At 38.5% G+C, this 27,567-nt stretch overlaps 1 protein-coding gene across 1 annotated transcript in view; it reads left to right on the top strand.

Annotated features, from left to right (window-relative positions):
• CD48 (CD48 molecule) overlaps window positions 1–26,492 on the top strand; it is a 28,957-nt gene extending 2,465 nt beyond the window's left edge. Inside the window, exons 2-4 of the mRNA XM_045841483.1 lie at window positions 12,617–12,907; window positions 23,445–23,714; window positions 25,769–26,492. Of these exons, the coding sequence (XP_045697439.1) occupies window positions 12,617–12,907; window positions 23,445–23,714; window positions 25,769–25,848 (641 nt within the window). The 3' untranslated portion in view covers window positions 25,849–26,492. The remainder of the gene's footprint in view (window positions 1–12,616; window positions 12,908–23,444; window positions 23,715–25,768) is intronic.
• The last annotated feature ends 1,075 nt before the right edge of the window (window positions 26,493–27,567 follow it).

The raw sequence follows: 27,567 nt of genomic DNA, 5'->3' as shown, positions 1-27,567 counted from the left end.
AGTGCACTAGGGTTCCCTTTTCTCCACAACCTCTCCAACACTTGTTGTTTGTTGCTTTGTTTATATAGCTATTCTGACCTGTGTGAAGTGGTATCTTATTGTGGTTTTACTTTGCATCTCTCTGATGGCTAGCGATATTGAACATCATTTCATGTGTCATTGGATTTTCTGTATGTCCTCCTTGGAGAAGTGTCTGTTCAAGTCCTTTGCCCATTTTTTAATTGGGTTGCTTTTCTTCTTAGAGTGGAGTCATGTAAGTTCTTTATATATTTTGGAGATCAAACCCTTGTCTGAGGTATTATTGGCAAATATGTTTTCCCATACAGTTGGTTCTCTTTTTATTTTGATACTGTGTTCTTTAGCTGTGCAGAAGCTTTTTATTTTGATGAGGTCCCATTTGTTTATTCTTTCCTTTATGTCCCTTGCTCTAGGGGACATGTCAGTAAAAATGTTTCTGCATGAAATATCTGAGATTTTCCTACCTATGTTCTCCTCTAGGACTTTAATGGTATCATGGTTTATAGTTAAGTCTTTAACCACCTTGAATTTATTTTTGTATAACGTGTAAGTTGGTGCCCGAGTTTCATTTTTTTGCACATAACTGTTCAGTTCTCCCAACACCATTTGTTGAAGAGGCTATTTTTACTGCATTTTATGTTGCTGCCTCCTTTGCCAAATATTAATTGACCATAGAGACTTGGGTTTATTTCTGGGCTCTCTGTTCTGTTCCATTGGTCCATGTGCCTGTTTTTATGCCAGTACCAGGCTGTTTTGATTATAGTGGCCTTGTAGTATAGTTTAGTGTCAGGTATTGTGATCCCTCCTACTTTCCTCTTCTTTTTCAAAATTGCAGCAGCTATTATGGGTAATTTATGGTTCCATATAAATTTTTGAAGTGTTTGTTCTATGTCTGTGAAATAAGCCATTGGTACTTTAATAGGTATTGCATTAAATGTGTAAATTGCTTTGGGTAGTATGGACATTTTGATGATATTAATTCTTCCAGTCCATGAACACGGTATATGTTTCCATTTGTTTTTGTCTTCCTTGATTTCTTTCCTCAGTGTTATGTAGTTTTCTGAATACAGGTCTTTTACCTCTTTGGTTGGGTTTATTCCTAGGTATTTTATTTTTCTTTTTGCTATATCGAATGGGATTTTTTTCTTGATTTCTGCTTCTGCTGTTTCATTGTTGGTGTACAAAAATGCCTTTGATTTCTGGATATTGACTTTGTATCCCACTGTTTTGCCAAATTCATTTATTAGGTCAATCAGCTTTTTGCCCAAGTCTATAGGATTTTCTATGTACATTATCATGTCATCTGCAAACAGTGACAGTTTTGTTTCCTCCTTCCGATTTGCATGCCTTTTATTTCTTTTTCTTGTATGATCACTGTGGCTTAAACTTCCAGTACTATATTGAATAAAAGTGGTGAAAGTGGACAGCCTTGTCTTGTTCCTGATCTTAGTGGGAAAGATTTTAATTTTTGCCCATTGAGTATGATGTTGGCTATAGGTCTCTCATATGTGGCTTTTATTATGTTGAGGAATGCTTCCTCTATTCCCACTTTGCAGAGTGTTTTTATCATGAATGGGTAGTGTATCTTATCAAAAGCTTTTTCTGCATCTATTGATATGATCATGTGGTTTTTGTCTTTGATTTTGTTTATGTGATGTATTACATTTACTGATTTGAGAATATTGTACCATCCTTGCATCCCTGGAATGAATCCCACTTGGTCATGGTGTATGATCTTTTTAATGTATTGTTGGATGCAGTTTGCCAGTATTTTGTTGAGGACTTTAGCATCAATGTTCATCAATGACATTGGCCTGAAGTTTTCTTTCTTTGTTGTGTCATTATCTGATTTTGAATTAGGATGATGTTGGCCTCATAAAAAGAGTTTGGGAGTCTTCCATCTTTTTGGATTTTTTGGAATAGTCTGTGAAGGATAGGGATTAGCTGTTCCTTAAATGCTTTGTAGAATTCTCCTGTGAAACTATCAGGTGCAGGGCTTTTGTGTGTCAGGAGTTTTTTTGTTACTGCTTCAATTTCATCTGCTGTTATTGGTCTGTTCTAGCTTTCTGCTTCTTCATTGAGTTTTGGAAGATTTTATTTTTTTAGAAATTTGTCCATTTCACCTAGGTTTTCAAATTTCTTGGCATACAGTTCTTCATAGTAATTTCTTACAATCCTTTGTATTTCTGTGGTGTCACTTGTAATCTCTCCTCTTTCATTTCTGATTGTGTTTATTTGGGTCTTCTCTCTTTTTTTCTTGATGATATTCTACCTCTTGATTGGAGTAGTGTCAAAAATTTACAGACTTCTAAAAAATATTATAATCTGCTGTTCCGCCATTATTTCCTATTTCAGAAAATGGCAGCTCTATGTTCAGTTACTCAAGCAAGAATTCTAGGAGTCACCCTCAACTTCTTTCTTTCTCTCTCTTGACACATCCAATAAATAAGTCCTATTAATTCTGTGTTCAAAAATATCTCTCAAATATATCTCATTTTATCCATCTCCACCGACAAAGTAAACTTCCTATGGTAGATCAATACACCATTTTCTCTCTCTTTTTTATCCTCACCCAAGGACATTTTTTTTCATTGCTTTTTAGAGAAAGAGGAAGGGAGAGAGTAAGGGAGAAAGACAAACATTGGTACAGGAGAGAAGCATCAATTGGTTGCCTCCTATATGTTCCTGGACCAGGGATCATATGCACCCAGACTCAGGACTGCCATGCCCAGACCTGCAACCAAGGCATGTGCCCTAACCCAGAATCTAACCTGCAACTTTTTGGTTACTGAACAGTGCTCCAGCCAAGTGACCCACACCAGCCAGGACACACCATTTTTCTTATCCAATTATTACAATGGCATCATATCCTAACTGCTCTTTTTATTCTATTCTTCTATCTATTCTCCACACTGCTATTGGTATAAATTTTCTAAAATAGTTATCTGCTTATATTATTCTTCTTTTAAAAAGTCTTCAGTAGCCACCATGGCAAATGAGAGAGTACAGCAGAAACTCTGAGCATAAGTCTCTGTCAACCAAAAATAATTTCAGGCTGTGATAAAAAATAAACAGCATTTATTTGAACAAAAGATTACAACTTGAGAGCCACAGATTCAGGTAGCAACCCAAACTGTAGTCCACCAAGAAAAAGAAGGGCTGTCTTTATGGAGAAAGTTCCCTTTCAGGTTTCCATTCAGATTACCTCATTGGTATTGACCAGAAAATTCCAGACTGGTGATTAAAGTTATGTTTCTGGGATCCCTAGCTGGTGTGGCTCACTTTATTGGAGCGTCATCTCACAAACCAAAAGGTCCTGGGCTTGATTCCCTGTCAGGGCACTTGCCTAAATTGCTGGTTCAATCCCTGGTCTGGGTACGTGTGGGAGGCAACTGATCAATGTTTCTCTCTCGCGTCAATGTTTCTCTCCTTCTCTCTCCTTTTCCCTCTCTCTAAAATCAATAAGCATGTCCTCAAGAGGGAATTAAAAAAAGGTTATGTATCTGGGAGAGGTTGAAACAGCAATTAGGCCACATATTAAATCTAGGCTTGGTATTATGGGCTTTAGCACACTTACACAATTTGGCACCTATTGTTTTCTCTTTAATGCTACCCTCCCCTAGTCTTGTTCTAATCAACTGAACTAATTCCACTTTCTCAAATGAATATTGTGTTTTTTGTGGACCTGGTGCTATTTTTCCTCTATTATTCCCAGTTTCCATCTTTCCCTGGCTAATTTCTTTTATAATAATTCCCACTCATACTTTCCATGGAATCCATTCCTGACCCCCAAATTCAAGTATGTTCTCCCTTTTTATGTGTCCCCTTAGGTTTCCATACTTCCCTTTTCTTAACACTTATCATCAATAGTAAAATCATTTTATTAATTATTTTTATCCACTGGAAAGGACGTATCTTGAGGGAAGGAGCTATGTCTTGTCATATGCATAGTGCCTACCACAGAGCCAAGCACATGGTGTTTACCTTTATTAGATGAGTGAATAAATGAATAAATTGATGTGTATTTGTATGTATAAATGGATGAATAGAAGGAGGGGATAAAAAGAGGGAAGAAATTATAATATCGTTTTAGTCAAGTTAGGATCTTGGAGTAGTCTTACTGACCCTGTAAAATCTCTCCTTTTCTACAGTGGTGATTTGAAACTTTCATTCTTATCTTTCAAGATCCTTACCTCAGTCCTCTGTTCTCTCAGCAAAGCACTTTCTTCCTGCTTCACTGAGAGATGGGGACTAGAAATCATCAAGCAAGAATGCCCTCAACTTCTTGTCTGCCGCCTCCAAACTACAATCTACTCTTATCCTTCTTTTTTCCCTCAGAAGATGAGGTATCTTCTCTCCCAGCTAAGACGTGTGCATTTAACTCTGTTTTGAACCCTCTATAGTCCAGGCCCATCAGGCACCTTCTTTCTAACCCATGTATCCCTGGCCACGGGCTCCTTCCCTTGATCTACCATAGCTTGCTTTTTTCCTCTTTACATAAAACTAAAAACTAATCACCAAAAACTGTCCTTACCTTTCATGCCCCTTTACCATTCTTTTTCCCATTCACACTAACATATGTTAAAAGAGTAGTTTACATTAATTCTTTTCTTTCTCACCTTCAGTTTAGGCCTAGACTCATTGTAATCTGATTTATTGAATTCACTAGACTTTCCATCCCAGGAAATGGTACTCTGTTTATCTTGTTAGCCATGACACAAATCTTCGGTATTGATATTTATTGCCAAATAAGTTCCTAAAAATATCTGTAGAGGTTTGAATATAGTTGATCTTATCAGAGAGCTTCAGGTAAGTCCATGTCAATATTTTTAAAATTTACCTTTTCCCATCCTTAAGAATTTTACTAGAAACCATGTGAGTTGTTTTTAGAATAATCAAACTTCATTTTTAGAACCTATAGACTCTTTGGTATAAAATTATGACTTCCTTTAATCTGATTTTTCCCTATTTTAATTTTGCATTTTTTACAGACAAGAAAAATGGGTAAGCACAGAAAATACATGTTTTATTTTCTATTGTAAACTACAGGTAAACACAGTTACTTTGTCTTAAGCACCCAGACATATACCCAGCTACTTCTTTCTGTTAGAATTAAATCAAAATAGTAGCTTTCCTTAAGGCTGCTTCCCCTACCTTTTAAAATAAAAAATTGGCAGGAAGACAAATGAAGATTTTGTCAATTTATTTTAAAATAAAAAATACATAAGTACACTTTACAGTAAAATATCAGTCAGTCTGAACTTATTAAGCAATTCTGTTAGCTGACTAAGTTACCATCTTGATACCACAAATTGTATTACATTCTGCATTAATTTTGTAATTCCTATGAGTAAAACTAATCCATCTTTCTTCTTTAATTTGGGAATGGATTATAGAATTCTTTCAGAAAACTAGACTACCTTTCTTTTCTTCTTGTATGGTCAATCAACCATTCTTTCTAGTGTTTCTATCTTCAGGTTTATGTTGCTCTCCAGGCCATTCATTTGTTAGGTATTTTATAACAAAATTTACTCCTCTTTTGCTATTTTAAAACATGTGTATTGGTCCATGCTGGGTTGTTTCCCTTAGCTGATTTACATTGATTTATAGATATCTGAAAACTTGAGTGACTATGGGACCAACCCTCTGCATGGGGGTTTTTTGTTTTTTTGTGTGTTTTTTTTTGAGAATTCTTGGGCATCTCCTTCACTGCTCCTCTACCTTCTATGACATAATAGTGACCTTTTGTTTATTTATTCAGGATCCAGCCATAGGACAGGGCTCTACTGATCCAGTTTTGGCACACATTATCATATATAAAAAACATAGCTCATTGGTCATAAGTAATTAGACAGTAACTCAAATTTCTACTTACAGTGTCTCAAAAGATGTTAAAGGGTATATGATTTATAAGCTATAGCAACATTTCCTACAATCCCCTTTCCTGCTTTTTTCAGTCTTCTCAAACCATCCCATCCATCTGCTGCTCAGAGATTCTTACTCCTTTAAGCCTTCATGCTGTATCATACTTATTTCCTAAACCAATCAGAATGGCCCTTGTTGTTTTAACTCCTCCTTTCCTTCCTGCCAGTTCAGTCCAAACTAATCTTAAGAAGTAAGAAAAAGGAGAACTAAGTGGGAAGTACAAGTATAAAAATATTTTTGACTAGTAGGAAGTCATAAAGAGGAGAAAACTAGGAACATTTACATATACATTTTTTTCTGATTCATTCATTCATCCTACACTAAATGCCAAATGTGAGCAATGTGTTGTGGGGATTTAAAATTGAGTAAGACATGGTATTTACCTTTGAGAAACTTGCCATCTTAGTGACTGTGTGTCTGTTATAGATGTCCCTCTCCTTTCGAGCACATGTTGAGGACACTCTTGCCAAACAATATCTCATTGTGTTTATAAAATAGGCCCCATTTTCACAAGGAGAAAGGGTGTAAATTGTAACTGGGCATGGGTATGGCTTGAGTCTATATCTCTGTATTCTTCATTTCTCATTGGACTCATATTTATTTCTCCTTCCTCAAGAAATCTTCAGGGAAGTTCTCTTGTCTTACAGTGGTATAGGCACCTGTTTTTCTTAAAATCATATTTCTTGAAAGCTAGGCCAGTAATATAGTTTTGTGTTTTCTCTCATGCACACTGATTATCTTCTACTTTTAGACCATTAGGCTACAAGTAAAATTTTCTTCTGGAACTGCTTTTTTTTTTATTTTAGGCTCCTTCTATATTCTTTACTCTTTCATATTTAACAAATAGGATTTCACTTCCAAAAATTATATCATAAGTCCAGTCCTTATTTTACTGCTGTTTTTGTACAATAAAATTAGTTTAACAAGCAATTGTTAAACATCTCAATAACAGGCATAGTACTTGGTGTTATGGATCTAAAGATAATATAGGCAATTATGCTCATTGGAATTCTTACTAATCTTCCAAGTAGTAGCTAAGTACTTTATTTGTATTAATTAAATTAGATCTAAACATTTTATTTGTGTAACTCTGTATTAATTAGGTTTCTTCAGAAAAACAGAACCAATAGGATATGTATAAATATACAGAAAGAGATTTATTGTAAGGGATTGGCTTATGCAATTATGTATACTATAATATGATATACAAGCATAACTCACTATGTACTTCTCTATATAGAGAAGTCTAATGATTTCTGAAAACTGGTGGTGTAGTTTCAGTCCAAATCCACAGAACTGAGAACCATAAATACTAAAACAAAAGCAGAAAGAATAAGTAATATGTTCAAGGTTACACAGTAATGAGTGGTAAAGCCAGGAATTGAACCAAGATAGTCTGATTCCAGGACCCATGCTCTTAACCATCATATTATAATGAAAAATGAACTAGACTCATAGGACTCATTTTTTTTTGTTGTTCTCAGGATGCTTACAGTCTGGTCACAGAGGCAGGTAATATACATTAAACAGATTATTCCAATATAATAAATACTAAGATATAGACATATACAGGATGTTGTATCTTCCATTCTTCTTTCCTTCATCATTTATGTGTAATGATTCCAAAAAAGGACATCTTGGCAGTTGGCTGTGACCTTTTACTGAGAAGTAAAAAAGTAGTTAATTGTATGTTGTGCTCTTTCTGAGCATATGTCTAACACTTGTTGAACAGTAGTTCTTAACCAGAATGGTGGTGGATAGACGATGTTGCCCCCCCCCAACACACACACCTCCAGAGGACAATTGGCAGTGTCTGAAAACACTTTTCATTGTTACAAATGGAGAGGTGGCATCTAATGGGAAGAGGTCAGGGATGCTGCTAAACATCGTGCAATACATATGAACAGCCCCCTACATCAAAGAATTGTCTGGATCAAAATGTCAATATTGCCAAGGTTGAAAAAACACTGATGTAGGCTGTTTATTGTCACCATTTCTATTAATCCACATGGAAACAATAAATAGAATGAGAATGAGTCTAGAATATCTGAGGTCTGTCTGGGAAAAGTCCAGCTATCGTTAATACAATGAGAACAATTTGCACTACAACCTGGCAACCAAGGACAGTGGACTGGAATGTGAATGTGTGAACAATGATGACTTCACTGTACTAGTCAGTGGGGGTGCTGTTGAGTGAGCATGTGTACTGTGTGGCTGTCACATACAAAATGACAGCGCAAGCAGAGCAACAAATCTGCATCAAATTTTGTGTTAATCTTGAACATTCCTCCTTGGAAACTATTTGGATGATTCAAAAAGCTGCAGCTTTGTGCAACTAGTGATTGGCAGCTTCATCATGACAATGTACCTGCTCATGCATCATGTCACATGCAGAATCATTTTTGTGAAACATCAAACCACCCACCCAGGTGACTCAGACCTCCAACAGCCCAGATCTGGTGCCCTGCAACTTCTGGCTTTTCCCAAAGCTAAAATCACCTTTGAAATGGAAGAGGTTTCAGACTGTCTATGAGATTCAGAAGAATATGACCAGCAACTGACAACTGGGAGAACTGCAGGAGGTCTCAAGGTGCCTACTTTGAAGGGGACTGAAGTGTCATTGTCCTATATACAGGACAATGTTTCTTGTATCTTCTTAAATAAAGATCTCTATTTTTCATACTACATGTCTAGATACCTTCTGGACAGACCTCGTATGTCTAATGATTTTAAAATCTTGAAGAGAACGTCCTGCTCCAAGAAGCCACAGACTCTATCTGCACTGCTGATGTCAGAGCCTAGCACAGTGCCAGGAACATAATGGTTGTTCAAATACTGTTCCTTGGACTGAATTTAATATGTCACAGAGATTGTAAAGTATGAAATGGACCAATCAGAAGTACTGTAAAACAAATGCCAAGGTGTGTCTGTATATGCCCCAAGCACAGTGTGTTTAATAAATATTGAAGGGATAGATGAATGGTTGGAAGGATAAACAGAATTTAAGGCCCTGGGATACAGGCATTATTGTCTTTTAGCCATTGAGGAGAATGATTTGGAAATTATAGATAAGTGAAGAATTAACAGGTATATATATGATGTTCAACAATATGATTCAGTTTTTATGTGACAGTGTGACATAAGTTACATTCCTCCTTTCCTCTACCATTAGCTTCTTTCTACTGCTCTTTCTCAACCTATACAATCATGTGTCACTTAACAACAGTGATAGACATTGAGAAATGTGTCATTAGGCAATATCATCATTGTGTGAACATCATAGAGTGCACTTACGCAAACCTAGGTGGTATAGCCTATTGCTTCTAGGCTACAAACCTGTGCAGCATGTTACTCTACTGAAACATATCTAAATGTAGAAAAGGTAAAGTAAAAATATAATGTAAAAGATAGACATGTTTCATCTATATAGGTACTTACCATAAATGAAGCTTGCAGGACTGTAAGCTGTTCTGGGTGAGTCAGTGAGTTAGCGGTGAGTAAATATGAAAGACTAGGACATTGCTGTACACTATTGTGCACTTATAAACACTGTACACTTAGGCTACACTACATTTGTAAAACACCATGAGATTGAATCAAACATAAGAGGATGTGATGCATCAAGAGACAGGATATGAAGCTGCTGCAAGTGTAACACAACATACTGTTTTACAGGAAACTTCTATAAGTAGAGAGAACATGCAAAAATAATGATAAAATATAGTATAATAATACATAAATCATTAACTATCATATCTTACTTTCTTCAAGAATTATATACTTTAAATTTTTTAAATGTAATTGATTATGCTGTTACAGTTGTCCCATTTTTTCTCCCCTTTATTCCCCTCCATCCTGTGCTCCCCCTTCCTCATCATTTCCCCACCTTAGCTTTATTCATGGGTCATACATATAAGTTCTTTGGCTTTTCCATATCTCATACTATTCTTAACCTCCTGCTGTCTATTTTATACCTAGCATTTATGTTTCTTATTCCCTGTACCTTTTCCCCTATTTTCTGCCTCCCTGCTGATAATCCTCCATGTGATCTCCAATTCTGTGTACTTGTTCCTGTTCTAGTTGTGTGCTTACTTCATTTTTGTTTTGTTTTGTTTTGTTTTGTTTGTTTGTTTGCATCTTTAGGTTTGATTATTGATAGTTGTGAGTTTGTTGTCATTTTACTTATCATATTTTTTATCACCCTCATTTTCTTAGATAAGCCTCTTTAACATTTTATATAATAAGGGCTTGGTGATGACAAACTCTTTTAATTTTACCTTATCAGGGAAGAACTTTATCTGCCTTTCCATTCTAAATGATAGCTTTGCTGGATAATCTTGGATATAGGTCCTTGGCTTTCATGACTTGGAATAATTCTTTCCAGCCCCTTCTTGCCTGAAAAGTTTCTTTTGAGAAATCAGCTGATAGTCTTATGGGAACTCCTTTGTAGGTAACTGTCTCCTTTTCTCTTGCTGCTTCTAGGATTCTCTCCTTCTCTTTAATCTTGGCTAATGTAATTATGGCATGCCTTGGTGTGTGCTTCCTTGGGTCCAACTTCTTTGGGACTCTCTGAGCTTCCTGGACTTCCTGGAAGTCTATTTCCTTTGCTAGATTAGGGGAGTTCTCTATTATGTTTTCAAATAAGTTTTCCATTTCTTGCTCTTCCTCTTCTCCTTCTGCCACCCCTCTGACTTAGGTGTTGGAATGTTTAAAGTTGTCCTGGAGATTCCTAAGCCTCTCTTCATTTTTTTTTTGAATTCTCATTTCTTCATTCTGTTCTGAGTGAATGCTTCTGCCCCAAACATTGATTTGAGTCCTGTTTTTTTTTTCCTATTACTGTTGGTTCCCTGTACATTTTCCTTTATTTCACTTTTCATAGCCTTCACTTTTTCCTCTATTTTGTGACCATACTCCACTATTTCTGTGAGCATCCTGTTTACCAGTGTTTTGAACTCTGTATCTGATAGTCTGGCTATCTCTTCATCACTTAGTTATATTTTTTCTGTATCTTTGATCTGTTTTTTCACTTGAGCCATCTATTTTTGTCTCTGCATACCTGTTTTGTAGTAAGGGGCAGAGCCTTAGGTATTCGCCAGAGTGAGGCAACCCATGTCACTGTGTTGAGGTGCTGTATGTGGAAGAGGTGTCCTGGAGGGAACAATGCCCCTTACTTGGCTCTCTGCCTGCTTTCAGTCACTTACTCTGCTACCCACAAGAAAATTGGGCTCTTCTGGTGCTGATTCCTGGGTGGGTGGGTTTGTGTACATTCTAGGACCCTATGGGTCTCTCCAATGAACTCTCCTGTGAGTCTGGGATTTCCTTCCACCAGTGCAACCCCCACAGATTTTTTCAGTCAGAGGTTTTGAGGCCTTCATTTCTCATGCTGGAACCCTGGGTTACACAGTTTCTCTTGCTCTCCAGTTGTTCCCCCTGGTTTATTCACATGCAAATGTAGGACTACCCAATCTGCCAGCCACCACTTTGCCCACCCTAGTCCTCCAGCTGCTGCCTAGCTGGGAGTCCTGTCTACCTTGGCTGCCAATTTCCACCCCTCCTACTGGTCTGGATGAATGTTTCTTCTTTAACTCCCTGGTTGTCTGAGTTCCATACAGTTTGATTTTCTGGCAGTTCTGGTTGTTTTTTATTTTTAAATTGTTTTTTTTTCCTTCTTTTGGTTGTGTGATGAGGTAAAGTGTATCTACCTATGCCTCCATCTTGGCCCGAAGTCTGTACTTTAAATTAATTGTTATGTGCTATACTTTTATATGACTAGAAGTTCAACAGGTTTGTTTACACCAGCATGACCAAAACACATGGCTAGAGGGTTAAACTACAACATTAAAATGGCTGTGATGTACTACTTGATAGGATTTTTTTTCATTATTATTTTATGGGACCACTGTTGTATGCAGTCCATCATTAAATGAAGCATTGCTATGTGGTACATTATATGTATATAATTTCTCTCCATCAATAAAAAGAGTCAACAGACCTCCTTTTATCTTGTTTCTGGTAGCTATCATCTTCTCTTTCTCCAAGTTAATAAAACTTGGGGTTTTAGAGCTGGGGCTTACACAATTTGGGGTACTCTCATGAAAGAAAGAACAAAACTGTATATATAAATAAGAACAAAAATTAACTTAGCATAAAAGATTCCTATGTATCACAAGCTTTAAAAAGCTGACCAATACTACCAATATCACTAAAGCCAGAAAAAGAGCATAATATTTTTGTTAATGAAATGTCTTCGTGCTTTTATAATACTTTGCCACTAAATTGCTCTATTTCCCATTCACTCCAAACCTTGTTTCTCCTCTATTCCACACTTACTGCTGGAAAACTAGGTTGATCCATAGGAAACAAAACCCTAGAGAGGAGATGACTTGTCATTACTTTATCTCAAAATCTACAGGGTCAGCCTCAGTGTCCTTTTTCTTGGTCATCTTTGCAAGAACTACATGTATGATAAGGAACATCCCCTGTCACCAAGCCCACTTCTCAATCTCCAACTTTCAGTAAATTCCTGACCAGAGGTCCAGGCCCTCCGATATAGACCATATTCATGGCTGCAAGCAGAAATCCCTTCCTTCTTCCCTGATCACCATCCCAAGCCAAAGCCACAGGGCATCTCTGCCTTCTCTAAAACATGTCTCACTCTGAATCTTATTGGCAGGTTATTCAGCAGTCTCTGGCAGCAATGTGACTCTTCCAATCTGCAATTTGCCTAACAACTCAAGTCTCACGTTGTTTTACAATCCCAACAAGAAGATTTTAGAATGGGAGTCCAGCAAGCCTAGTCCCAACTTCTTCAAAACTACATTTAAGGACAGAGTCAGACTTGATCGTAAAAATGGCAAGCTCTACATCTATAAGGTCCAGAAAAACGATACAAGCACCTACCTCCTGAAGGTGGAGATGAACAATGGGACGGAAAAGGAATGCAAGATCCCACTGGAAGTGTTTGGTGAGTTTGAGGGACCCAAGGGCAAGTCCTCACTTTGGGGTCCTGGATGGAGCAATGGGAGGTTTCCTGGTGATCAAGGGGGATCTCCTGGGAGAAGGAAAAAAAACCTCTGGACAGGCTTAATTAATTTCTCCTTGGGATATTTAACACTTCAAAACAGTAGGGGTGGTTTCCTCTCTATTATCTCTATGTTCTCCTGTGATCAATACAGATCTGTTCTGAGGTCATCTTAATAATATATCTGAACAAAGACTTTATCAGACTTAAGAAAAAAGATAAAAGACATAAGGAGTGGGCAGGATACTAAGGAGGGTTTTTAATCTTTCACAATGTGTGAGATAAAAACTTTCAATCATAGCTCCAGCCTAACCAGTGTATATGGAATAAGGACTAGGACATTATACTTGGAATCTGACGGTTCTGGGTTAAAAACTCTGGTCACTTACAAGCTATGTGACCTTGGAGAAAGATTTTAACATCTCTATACCCACATATTATTTAAGTTTCTTTTTATGGCAATAGCAAAAACCAAGTCAGTGTACCTTTAGCAAAAAAAAAGATAATTTATTGAAGAAACTGGGACTATTTAAAAAAGAATTGAAGAAGTTTAGAAAACTCAAGAAGGGTGAAGGGGAGGAATATTGAGAACTAAGGCCAGTCCAGAATCCCTAGCCTCAGGAATCTGTGGACTAATCCTATGGATTCCTACCTTTTACATGACTTATCTATCAAAGTCTAGACTGTCATATCTCTCAGTTTAAATTCTCAAGAAAGAAAAACTGGTTGTGTGGGAGAAGATGTAGCAGTCTCTTCTCCAAACAATCTTTTTGTCTTCATATTTCTCTGGGGCCAGCAGCTGCCTGACATGAGGCCCAGGACTGTGGGCTTAGCTGACTATAATGGGCTCTGTCTCAAACCAGCAGTTTGCAGAGCAAGCTGCACTTGGAGGGCTTCTGGAGCCTGGAGGAGGTTGAGTCAGTCACCCTTAAGAAGTATGATATGGGCCTGGAATCTATCTGAGTCACCAGCCCTGGTGGAATGTCATGTATTGGGAGAGAGAGGCAGCCAAAAGGGAAGAACATGCAGAAGGGCAGATCAAAGGGGACAGGTGTGACAACACCTGTGGAGATCTAGACCATCATGCCAAGGAATACAAGCTACTTCTCCAGCCCAAGATGTGCTGCTTCTCTCAGAACATCAGCCCTATGATGAACTCATGTTTACTGAAGGCCCAGCAGGCCCCTAGCTCACTGGGAAAGCCAGCCTAGTTTCAGGAGGAAGAAGAGATCCATAGCTCTGATTTGCTCTCAGAGACCCAGAATTGAGCCACAGTGTGTGGCACAGTGTGTGTGTGGGGAGGGGGGGGAGTGTATCCTTTTGTCAACAGGAATTTTCAAGGAGTAGGCATCAATCAGCAGAATGGAGAAAATGGGAACAGGGTGGGTAGGGGACAGCTGGCAATGCCTTTCATCTCTGGCTGGGGTCCACAGCATTACCCGCTATTCCCTCTTGGTGGGAGAGGAGGGAAGGGTGAGGGAAAAGAAATCCAACCACACTCTCTCCAAATGCATTTAAGGGCTTTAGAAGAATTCCCTCTCAGTATGCTGTATCTCAATCTCTGTCCCCCAGAATCTCTAGCGTTTAAAAGTGGCCTAGATAGGGAAGTAGTTTTTCTTTTAAAGAAGGATATGTAATAATATTTCCTATGCCAGAGTGAAAAAAGATTAATCATGAGACCAGATTGATGGACCCAACTCACAAACCACTATATTCTGTGGGAGGAAATCTCAGGTAACACAGGTTTTTCCACGTCTTTTCTTATTACCCACTCTTGGGATATGGTGCTGAGAACCGTTCAAAGCAATGGGTTGTGATGATAGGCAAAGGTAGTGATTGAGCGATCAGTTACTACTCCTAACTTCACTCCCATCCCATTCTGAGCCAATAGAATTTTATTTATTTGTCCACTGGAAAACTTGTTATACTGTTTTTATTACTACATCCTTATAATATAATTTGATATTGGGAGGTGTGATACCACCCACTTTGTTTCTCTTTTTCAAGGTTGCTGTAGCTATTTAAGCTACTTTATGTTTTGCTGCAAATTTTTGCATTATTTGTTTTAGTTCTGTAAAAAATGGCATTGATATTTTGGTAGGAATTGCATTGAATCTATAGACAGCTTTAAGTGGTAATAGACATTTTAATGATTTTAATTCCTCCTGTTCATGAGTGTGATATATGCTCCCATGTATTAGGTTTTGTTCTATTTCTTTTTTCAATGTCTCATAATTTTTCAAGTGAAGGTCTTTCAACTCATTTGCTAAATTTAATCCTAGGTATTTAATTTTTATGCAATTGCAAATGGGATTGCTTTCTTAGTTTCCTTTTCCTGATAGTTTGTCATTGGCATATAAAAATGCAACTTATTTCTGAATATTTATTTTGTATCCTGTTACTTTACTGAATTCACTTATCAGTTTTAGTAGTTTTTGTGGACTCTTTAGGATTCTCTATATACAATTATCATAACATCTGCAAACAAAGACAATTTACTTCTTCCTTCTCAATTTGGAGATTTTTTATTCTTCTTTTTGTCTGATTATTGTGACTAGGACTTCCAGTACTATGTTGAATAAGAGTGGTGAAAGTGGACATCCCAGCCTTTTTATCCATTTAAGAATGTTTTATTTTGAAATAATTACACATACACAGGTAATTTCAAACAGCCAAAAGAAATCAACTTTTGCATATTAACCATGTATTCTTCAACCTTGCTATAGCTGCTTATCTGTTCCAGAAGTTTTTTTCTTTTTTTGTTCTGTTTTTGTGATTCCTTGGGATTTTCTTTATTGAGGATCTTTTTTAAAAAATTATTTTATTGTTGTTCAAGTACAGTTGTCTGCACTTACCCCCCAACCACTCCCCTGCCTCACCCCAGCCATCCCCACCTCCCTCCCCTGCTTCCACTATGCCTTGGTTTTGTCCATGTGTCCTTTATAGTTGTTCCTGAAAACCCTTCCCCTCTTTCCCTCCCCACCCTCCATTTTCATATACAAACAGCTTGCTGTGTTTTACTGTTGCTTCTGGTCAGTGTTTAAAAATAAAACTTTCTAAGATTTTCCCTTGTCAATTTTTTCCTCTTCTTTATCCTTTGTATCTTTTTCACTCATACCAGAGAAATGGGTTCTGGCAATTATCAAGGAATTATTGTTGTTGTTATCATTATTATTTATTGGTTTTTATGTACAGCTTAACACCCAGACAATCATATACTTTACATAGTGTTCCCCTTGATAGTTTTGGTATCCCAAATGGCACCATACATAATTATCACAATACTATTGACTATATTTCCCATGCTTTACTTACTTTCCCATGACTATTTTGTAACTACCAATTTGTGCTTCTTAGTCTCTTCACCTCTTCCACCTAGTGCCCCAATACTCCTGTTCCCTCTGGCAGCCACCAGTTTTCTCTCTGTATCTATGAGTCTGTTTCATTTTTGTTTTGTTTCTTATTTTGTTCTTTTGATTCCACGTGTAAGTGAAATTCTATGGTATTTGTCTTTCTGTGAATGACTTATTTCACTGAGCATAGTACCCTTTAGGTCCAGCCATACCATCACAAATGGTATGATTTTATGCTTTTTATGGCTGAGTAATATTCCATTGTGCAGGTGGGGGGAAAGTGAGTACAAGAAACAGTTTTTTCTTGTATTATTTTCACTAATTATTATATTATTTTTTATATAAACAACTATAAACCTACTTTTGCCCCATTCTGTATATAAGAATGATGTTTTTTTTTTTTAATTCACTCATCTATTGGGTTGCTTCTATACCTTGGGTAGTATAAGTAACACCACAATGAACAAAGAGGTGCACATATTCTTTCAAATTACTAAAAGTGGGTTTCTTTGGATAAATCACTAAAAGTGAAATAACTGTGTCAAAAGGCAGATATATATATTTTTTTGTTTTTTGTTTTTTAAGGAAACTCCATACTGTTTTCCACAGTGGCTACACTAATCTGCATTCCCACAAACAATGCATGAGGGTTTGCTTTTCTCTATATCCTTTCTTACACTTGTTGTTTGTTGATTTATTTAAGAGAGCCATTCAAACAGATGTGAGGTGATAACTCACTGTGGTTTTAATTTCCACCTCTCTCCTGATTAGTGATGTTGAGCATCTTTTCACATGTCTATTGGCATGTCCTCTTTAAAGAAATATCTATTCAAATCTTCTGTTTATTTATTTGGTATTGAGTAGTATAAGTTTTTATAAATTTTAGATATTAATCCCATATTGGATGTATCATTGGATATGTTTTCCCATTTATTATGCTATTTTGTTTTTTAATCATTATTTAAGTACATTTTTCTGTCCTTTACTCCCATTCCAGCCCACGCACCCATCCCTCCCCATCTCCCTCCCATTTCCACCCCCCTGCTAGTTTTTGTCCATGTGTCCTTTATATTTGTTCCTGTAAACCCTTCCCATTCTCCCCTGAAATTCCCTCCCCTCTCCCCTCTGGTCGCTGTCAGCCTGTCCTCTCTTTCAGTGTCTTTGATTATATTTAGCTTGTTTCTTTGTTTTGTTGTTTAGGTTCCTGTTAAAGGTGAGATCATCTGGTATTTGTCTTTCACTGCCTAGCTTATTTCACTTAGCATAATGCTTTCCAGTTGCATCCAGACTGTTGCAAAGGGTAGGAGCTCCTTCTTTCTCTCTGCTGCATAGAATTCCATTGTGTAAATGTACCATAGTTTTTTGATCCATTCATTTACTGATGGGCACCTAAGTTGCTTCCAGCACTTAGCTATTGTAAATTGTGCTGCTATGAACATCGGGGTGCATAGGTTCTTTTGGATTGGTGTTTCAGGGTTTTTAGGATATAGTCCCAGCAGTGGAATTGCTGGGTCAAAAGGCAGACTCATTTCTAGTTTTCTGAAGAAGTTCCATACTGTTTTCCATAGTAGTTGTACCAGTCTGCAGTCTCACCAAAAGTGCACTAGGGTACCCTTTTCTCTGCATCCTCTCCAACACTTGTTGTTTGTTGCTTTGTTTATGATGGCTATTCTGACCTGTGTGAAGTGGTATATCATTGTAGTTTTAATTTGCATCTCTCTGATAGCTAGTGACATTGAACATCTTTTCATGTGTCTCTGGACCTTCTGTATGCCCTCCTTGGAGAAGTGTCTGTTCAAGTCCTTTTCCCATTTTTTAATTGGGTTGTTTGTCTTCTTAGAGTGGAGTCATGTGAGTTCTTTATAAATTTTGGAGATTAAACCCTTGTCTGAGGTATCATTGGCAAATATGTTTTCCCATACAGTTGGACTCTTTTTATTTTAATACTGTTTTCTTTAGCTGTGCAGAAGATTTTTATTCTGTTCTAGTTGTTTGCTTAGTTTGTTTTTGTTTTAGGTTCAGTTGTTGATAGTTGTGAGTTTGTTGTCATTTTACTGTCCATAGTTTTGATCTTCTTTTTCTTAGATAAGTCTCTTTAACATTTCCTATAATAAGGGCTTGGTGATAATGAACTCCTTTAACTTGACCTTATCTGGGAAGCACTATATCTGACCTTCCATTCTAAATGATATCCTAGGCCTGTGGGTCGCTCCAATGAACTTTCCTGTGAGGCTGGGAGTTTCTCCTCCTGCCTCAACCCCCACAGATTTTTTTAGTCAAATGTTTTGAGGCTTTATCTCCCTGCACTGGAAACCTGGGTTGCACAGTCTCTCTTGCTCCCCAGTTGTTCCTCCTGGTTTATCTATGCACAAATGTGGGACCATCTGGTCCTCCAGTCACTGCCTTGCCATAAGTCCTCTCCAGCTGGTTGCCTGTCTCCACCCTTCCTACAGGTCTGGATGAATGTTTATTCTTTAACTCCTTGGTTGTCAGACTTCCATACAGTTTGATTTTCTATCAGTTCTGGTTGGTTTTGTTTTTAAATTTGATGTCCTTCTCTTGGCTGTGCAAGGAGGCACAGTGTATCTACCTATGTCTCCATCTTGTCCAGAAGTGCACATAAGTTTCCAATTTCTTATTCTTTCTCTTCCCCTTCCAGCACTCTTATGATTCAATTGTTGATATGTTTGAAGTTGTCCCAGAGGCTCCTCACCCTATCCTCACTTTAAAAAAAACTATTTTTTCTTCTTGCTGTTCTGATTGAATTGTTTTTTCTTCCTTATGTTCCAATCATTGACTTGATTCTCATTTTCATCCCCTCCACTGTTGATTTCATGCAAACTTTTCTTTATTTAACTTAGTGTAACCTTTATTTCTGCCTGTTTTGTTATGCTGTTGAAGTACCCAGTGAGTTTCTTGACCATCCTGATAACCAGTCTTTTTAATTTCATCTGATAGGTTGCTTATGTCCATTTTGTTTAGTTCTTTTTCTAGAGTTGTGTTCTGTTTTTTTTTTTATTATTATTTGGGCCATGTTTCTTTGTCTTCTCATTTTGCCAGCATCCTGTGTTTGTTTCTGTATATTAGGGAAAGCTGCTTTGACTCTCTGTCTTAGTAGCATGGCCTAATGTGGAAAAGTGCACCCTTAAGTTGGATGGGGTGGATCCTTGGGTAATCACTTGGACAGAGCCACCCATGTGAACTAGGTTGATGGAATCTCAGATATGGTGTTGCTGCTCCATGGATCTGTGTGGAGGAGGGCTCAGAAAAATGGACAATCGCTGCTGTCTAGCCTCTGGAGCTTTATCTGGAAGTAAGCTGTCTCCTAGCACTAGCCCTGACACCAGACACTTCAGTCTCTCCCAGTATGCTACTGGTGCCCCTTGAGCTGTTGTGTCAGTGCTGGACCCCAGAGGGAGTGAGTCTGCCTAAGTCCATTGCAGACCCATTAAGTAAGAGATGCCAGATAATCCCTCTGTTTCTTCTTCCATCCCATCCCACTGGTTTTTATAGGCATAAGTTCATGAGGACTTATCTTCCTGGCACTGGAACCCTATGCTGGAGAGCCTGGTGTGGGGCAGAGATCACTTCCTCCTGAAATATTCTTCTCAATTTTTATCCACAAAATATGTGTGTGTGCAACCACCTATTCCATGTCTCTGCCCCTCCTCCTTGTCTGAAAGCATGTGATTTCTTTAATTACTTGGTTGTCAGATTTCTATATAGTTCAGTTTTCTGACAATTCTGGGTGATAGTTGTTTTTTGTTTAGTTGTAATTTTTGCTGTGGTTGTGTGAGGAGTCAAGTCATATTTACCCATGCCTCCGTCTTGACTGAAAATTTCCTTTTGTTTATTTTAATCTAAGGTTCTCATTCTTGTGGTGTGTTCTCAGGTACATGAGCAACCTCAAGGATAAGTAGACAACAGCTCTTGTCTACACAGCAATAATATTTTTTTGTTGTTGTTTTATCACCATGGAGAACAACTATTTGGAGTGCAGAGCCTATTGAATTATCTAATTTCTCCTAATTAGAGCTTTCTTATTTGCCATAGTGTCCTCTTGAAACACGTTTGCCTTCAAGGTTTAATGGAAGACTACATTTTAATTGGATGGCCCTGTTACTTGATGTCCTACTGAAAGGTTGGAAATTGTTCTGAATAAGAATAGGTGGTGCAGAGGTTTAGGGAGGCTGGGCCAGGTGAAAGACACAGAGGGGAATCCAATATTAAGCGAAGGTTGTCTATACATGTGTAATAAAGTATTCCTGGTCCAGGACTCTAAACCCAGGGTTTAAGATTTGCTTTACATACCAGATCCATCCCTCTGTGGTGGATTAGGCCTACCATGCACAACAAGGTGTATGTGTGTGTATTTGTAAAAAAATATATGAGTTGGTAAAGATAGGTTTTAAGAAAAATACCTCTGTACCCATCTTGACCTGCCCAGGGATGGATATATAAATCAAGGAGTAAATGGTTTAACCTTTAAAAATTCTGAGCTTTCTTCCTTGGCTTCCAGAGAGACCATAAGCAATAGCTTCTTTTTGGTGCCCTGAGCCAGTGTTCTTCCTTTCTACAGCAGAGTGTTGTGGTAGCTAAAGGAGAAAGCGAGGGTTGTTTGTATGCTGCGAGATAACCACAGACTGTACTGAAAGGGGGCAAATGCAATAGCGCACACTGGGTGATGTGTTTCTGATCCTAAGTTCTTGTTTTCCCCAAATGATGCCACTCTTTAGTTATTGTATTTGCATAACTTAGTGATTGTTAGGTGGTCTAGTTTGTGTGAATAAAATATGTTGGTCTCTCTCTATGTTCTTTTGGTGCTTTACTGTTGAAATCCTTCTTTTTATATTGAGAAGAGTAGGTAAAGCATCTTTGACAAAAGATTTTGTACCAGGCAAAATGATCTGAAACATAATCTTGAAGACCCTTCTTGACATGGAGCCTTGAATCATCCTTTTTTTGTTTGCTTGTTTGTTTCTCCTTCTCTTACTTAATCTTTTGGACCAGATCTTCTGTCCTAAAGACTTCTCTCCTACCCTATCTCCTCTTCTATACACTGCCTACAAAATCTTACCCCCACATTTAATTTGTGGGCTGTCTCCCCCAATTCTTTTGGTTTGCAGGCCAGTGCTCAAACCACTGAGCTACACCAGCCAAGGCCTCAATTCTTAAATAATGTATGCAAAATACCTGGAGAAGCTAAGATTACTCCATTCCTTGTTTCCAATCTCCTGAATCAACACCATTCCTTGATAGGTGATTAATTCTAAACACTTGGATTGCTGTACATAAATGGATCAGGCATATTTTAATCTTTAATCTTAGAAGCAATGATGAGGCCTTCCACTTTGAAAACAGGGTCAGAAGACCAAGAAAGGGAAGATGAATGTATACCCAAGCCACTCAGGAACTCTCATGCAAGAACCTTATGTCAAAGTAGCCACAAGATTGTCTAATAGGAAACAAATGAATGTAACTTCATCTTTACTGATAGAAACCAAAGCTTTGTGTGAAATCTTGAATTTGTGGAGAGGGAAGGTAAGAAAGCATGCACCTGTTTGTTCTTTCCCTGATCCCTTCCCCTCATTCCTGAACTGCAGCAGACTGAGCCTTGTTGGGCTTTGGTGACCACCGTTGCTGGGGACTTTATATTGCTGTATCAGGTGCTTCCATTTGCTATCTATCATTTGGTAAGTTACTAACGGTTTCACAACCAGCTTGCAAAATTTATGAATATGTTAAAACCCACAAGTTAGTTGGCTTCAGCACATCTGCCTGAATATAATACCCTCAGGATATGTTTAGAAAACCAATCATCCTTTAGTCCAACCCAGGAAATTTGGACAGCTCATAGGGGGCATTTTGGAATCAGACTACCCCAACTGACTCAGTAATTCCCATCCACAAGTGCTCAGTGTTGTGCTGCTCACCATGAGAAATATGGAAGGTATATAAGACATGAAGCTAGTCCACAGGAATGAAAAAAATGGTATAAAAATTGCTTAGTTAAAGCATGCAGGGTAAGCTGAGCATCTGAGAGGGTTGCACAGAGAAGATGAGTCTCAAGTTCAGGACACTGGCTTGGTTGAGCTCCCTTTACCTCTCTACACACATACAACACAGAGGCAAGATTTGATCAGGTTAGTTCTATGACACATTTTAATCCTGTAACATTTGAACTGTGCTGATATGGCAGATGGTTTACCCTTGACCAGAATGAAAAGACCCTAGAGGATTTCAAGTAAAATGACCCCAGCAAAGGATAAAACAGACACTGGGATTACCTTTCCTCCTGTCTGGCAGCATAACAACAGCAGTGATGACAATGTGACCTTCAGTGTACATATAACACTTACAGTCTACAGAAAGCATCTTCTCATGGACAATATCATTTTATAAACAAGAAAGAAATTCAAGATGTCACTTATCTTGCCTAATATCACTCCACCAGAGCCAAGTCCAAGATCCAGGCTGGTCTCAATCCAAAGATAGTGTTTTGTCCTTTCTATCTCATAACTACTACACCCACCCATCTACCCATCCATCTGTTCATCAGATATTTATAGAATACCTGTTCTGTGACAGGTACAGCACTAGGCACTGAGATATAAAAGTTAACAGGCATAATGCTGTTGGTCACTGCCGACAGGTGCTGGGGTTACATGAGGTTCTCTTCTGTAGTTCTGCCAGAGTCCAGAAAAGGGCTTCAGCATGTGCAGAGCAGTATGTCTTAACCTGGACTCTTGCTGAAGCTGAGTCCACAAGTCTTTGAAGGACAGACAGGCTAAGGTGCCAACTGAGGGCCATTGCTAGAGAAGGGGCCCAGAGCAGTTCAAAGATCTCTCTGCCAGCACTCTTCTGTTCTTTCTGGACCACAGAAGGTCGTAGACCCATTTTGTTTCTGAGTGCATGGCTTCTCCTCCTGAATCCAGCTTTGCTTCAACCCAAGGAGAAACTCTTCTGTTTCTTCTATGAGGGCTTCTTCTCTATGACTACAACTTCCACAGCATTTGTCCCCTCCTAACTTCCTTTGTATATTGTTGGCTAAACTTACTTGACAGCATGAATGCTTCATAAATGCATAAATCCATCATTTTATCTTATAACCTTTTTCTCATCTTCAGATCCTGTACCTAAACCTGTCATAAGGAATGAGAAAACACAGAGAGTGAACGACACCTGTTTTCTGATCCTGAGATGTGTGATCCCAGATAATACATCCATCCAATACTTCTGGTATAATTCCTCAGGGCCTTTCTCAGAAGAGCCCCAGAGTGATGTGCTTAACATCTCCTTTAAGCTACAAGACTACTCCAAGTTTTACACATGCCAAGTCAGCAACTCCGTGAGCAGTAGCAATGACACATTCTCCTTTCCTTCAGACTGTACATCGGGTAAGAAATACTCCTAAGGGACCTGTTGTGGGCTCAGAGTCATTAGTTTTCTCTTGAATGAAGAAAGGTGTGTGGTTGCTATTCAGCCTCCTGGCACAGAATTTGGTGGAGAATTGCAGAGGCACCTGGGAGACTTGGGTTCTACTCATGGCTCTGCTAAGACCTCCCAGTAAATTCACTTTAGCTTTGTGGAGCTCAGTGTCCTCATCTGCAAAGGATGGTTGCATAGGATGTCCCCTTTCTTCACCTGCTCTAACAATGCATGGTCCTTGAATATGCACCAGGGTAATTGTAGGACGATTTGAGATATCATGATAAGAGGACAGAAAAAGGACAAGTGGAAGAGCAGGCCACATATTGTTGAGCAGGTGTACCAAGGGGTTTCTGGTAGACAGCCTAAATCAGCAAAAGAAAAGCCAAGGAAATGAGCTTGAGTAAAAACAAGTAGTGAACAGGAGTGAGAGCCTTATCCTAAGGTAGAGACACTCTGCTCTCCCCAACTGTGTGCTTCTTGATGAATTTAGGCAAGGAAATTCTGGGTTTTATGTTTCACATTTCTCTGTCTCCTGGGAGTTTCTACTCACTCACTTGAGCATCACTCCTATCTCTCTACCAAACCTACACAGATCCTAGAGTGAGGTAGCTTAGATCAAGTAGTAAGTTCATAGGTTTTGGAGTCAGATACCTGGGATTAACTCTAGGAATGTCACTTATTAGCTAAGCAAGTTACTTAGCTTCTCTAAGTCATGTCCTATTAAATAGCAGACAAAATAATAGTTTTTATCTCATGCTATTGTAAGGATTGAATGAGACAATACAAATAAGTCATTACAGTGTCTGACAGGTTTTCAGTGAGTGGTAGCTAAATTATGCTCATTCCCTTCATTTTGGGAGACACTAAGGGTTTGGGGACCCCATTAGTAAATATGGATCACTATAATCAGCATTCAGGTCTCTTACTCTTCACACCCCTGAAGTCACATCTGTGAGCCCTGATATACATATCCTTCTCAAATAACTCATACCAGTGATGGTGACATTTACCTGAGATCCCTGTCAAGCCCTGTCAGGCACCATGGCCCCTAAAGACACTGCTCTTTCATGATCCTTTCAGATCCAGTCTACTCTCTCACCATGCTGATTTCTGTGCAGGTATCTCTGCAGACACAGGTAGACTATGGAACTTGTATTCTCTTCTTTATTCTTTCCAATTAACTGGTCATGTCTCTTCTAGTTGCCTGATATTTTCTGCTTTTCTGTCACCTCAGACTCAATATGAAGTTTGGTGTCTGACTTTGAGACCACAAGTTGACTGGGCAGTTCTAGCACCGCCTTCATATCAAAACCATACCTGGAAATCCAGAAAAATAAAGACATGTAGTCCCTGCCGTTCATAAAATGAAGGAGAATGTTCATTTGCAGAGAGGATGAAAACAATAATGCATCAATTTTTTGAAAGGGCTAAACCTATCTTGTCACTTTCTAGCTGTCCAGATTATCCTACAAAAGCATTCCTAGCCTCCCTTCCCTATTTTGTCACTCATTCATTTTCTCATCATTTGTACTTCCTCCCCTCTCTTCCCACCTGTCTACTCTCCCCTCCTCCTCTGTTTTTATTCCCTTACATCCCTATCTCCCCTTCTAGTTGGTACAGATAGTTAATGGGGTGGATAAACAAGAAGGAGTAGAAGTCTTTGCCTCCCCAGGGTCAGCTGTGCATAGCATTTATGGTCATTTGTTTACATCTGGAGCTTTGCCCTACCTAAATGGTGTCCAGTGGAGAAGAGTGATTCTTTCCCAGGCCCACAGACATACAGAGTGACCTGCAAGCTGAAGACTCACTTGAACCAGTGATAGTTAAGGGAGTTCTGCATTATTTACACTTTACATCTGGGGAGATTGAGCCAGTCTGGGAAGAGGGTGTCCCGGGCACACTAGAACTGGATTCAGGGAGGAAACACACTCTCCTGCCCCAATAACAATGCCCATACCCCACCCTTTATCAATGTAGTAGTGAAGACACCTAAGTGTTTGGGGTTCTCTTGCCTTTTCAGCACGATCTTCTGGAGTAGCTTGGATTGCAGCATGGCTAGTGGTCATGATACCCACCATTCTTGGCCACCTACTGACCTGAAGCAAGCTTTCCTAATCCTGAAACTTGAAGACTGAAAGGTCTTACTTCTATCAGCAACCATGCTCTTAACCTGGAAGAAGCGCTGGCTCTATGGGATAGAGAAAGTGTGCTGAGGCATGTATAAAGATTTTCAAATTAGCTTTTAAAAATCATGGCTACAGTATGGTGATCATCAGAAAAAAATGGGGGCAGGGGAGAAGAGTGTAAAAGGAGATAAATGAGAGACTTGACTGGGGGTGGTGAACATACAATAAAATATACAGATGATGTAATATAGAATTGTGCACTTGCAACCTATATAATTTTATTAACTAATGTCACCCAATAAATTCAATTAAAAATAAATAATAAATAAAAGAAAAAAAAAGTTGAATGTCACAATTCAGGTTTGCAGACCTTCCATAACTGTAGGTTGAAATAGTATATTTACATCTGTATATTAAAGAGTAACTTAATAATTAATGGATAATGTAGCCATAATATGCTATTTAGACAAATGCTGGGTGGGGATAATCTCTTTTCTCAAATATGTAAGATTTTCTTTATGACATGCCATTCTAAATCTCAATTTAGAATAATTATTAAAAATATTATAAATCAACTTGCAAAAATAAAACTCTTAAGCATGAAAATAAAAATAAAAATCATGGCTAACTTTTTATTTTATATCCCCTAGTTGTTTTCCAACATACATATATAGATACACATGCATTTTCTTCCATCAAAAAATGTGATCAACCCTGGCTGGTGTGGCTTAGTGGATTGAGTGCTGGTCTGAGAACTAAAAGGATGCCAGTTTGATTCCCAGTCAGCACATGCCTGGGTTGCAGGCCAGGTCCCCAGTAGGGGGCATGTGAGAGGCAACCACACATTGATGTTTCTCTCCCTCTCTTTCTCCCACCATTCCCCTCTCTCTAAAAATAAATAAATAAAATCTAAAATAATGCAATCATACTATGCAATGTTGTATGCAATGTTTAAATAAATATTTAATATTATTGTCAAAGTGGATTCCTAAAGTTACCTCAAATCTGTCAGACAATTCCAGCTCCATCAGCCTGGAAAAATTGGAACATCAAGGTAAGTAGGGGAAGAGCCTGGGACCATAAGCCTTCACCTCCTGTGTGGCTGAAGAGTTAATTTGTGCTTTCTATGAGTCTTGTTCCCATACCTATGGTAGACCTCCTTGTGATCCAACACTCCCAAACTTCCCCTTCACCAAGTTCTGGCCTCCTTCCTTGTGGCTTGCTTTCTTCTGGCTCCTCTGAGGAACATAATCAGGTTCCCTGGGAATATGGGGTCAGGCTTACTCCTCCAGAACTGAGTATACAGCTTTAGCACATAAAAGGGTCCCTCCCAAGCTTTTCATGGGGAACAGAGCTCCCCATCCTCTTTCATCATTGTTGCTGTGTGAGTAACTCTTCAAGTTTTAGTTGTGTCAGGGGATCCAATAAAATGATTAAATTGACTAAATATTCTCACCAGAGTCTCCCACTGTATTATGTCCAGCCCAGCATTGACATAATAGTTGGAATTTTTGACATAGGCTTTTGTCCTCTGAGGCTCCCCATAGGCCTTTAACTAAAGAGGATCACTAAAGGGTAGGTTTCTTGGACACCAAACTATCCTTCTCCATATCCAGTCATCTGTGGCAGAGGCAAATGCTGTGCAAGCTTTTCATTTTCCTCCTGGGCTGTGAAGGTTAACTTTAAGTGTCAA

The sequence above is a fragment of the Phyllostomus hastatus genome, unplaced genomic scaffold (assembly GCF_019186645.2).
Source record: "Phyllostomus hastatus isolate PE091 unplaced genomic scaffold, TTU_PhHast_1.1 phas_contig_36, whole genome shotgun sequence".
NCBI lineage: Eukaryota > Metazoa > Chordata > Mammalia > Chiroptera > Phyllostomidae > Phyllostomus > Phyllostomus hastatus.
Note: the sequence above shows the minus strand (reverse complement) of the source record. Positions and strands in the feature narration are given on the sequence as shown.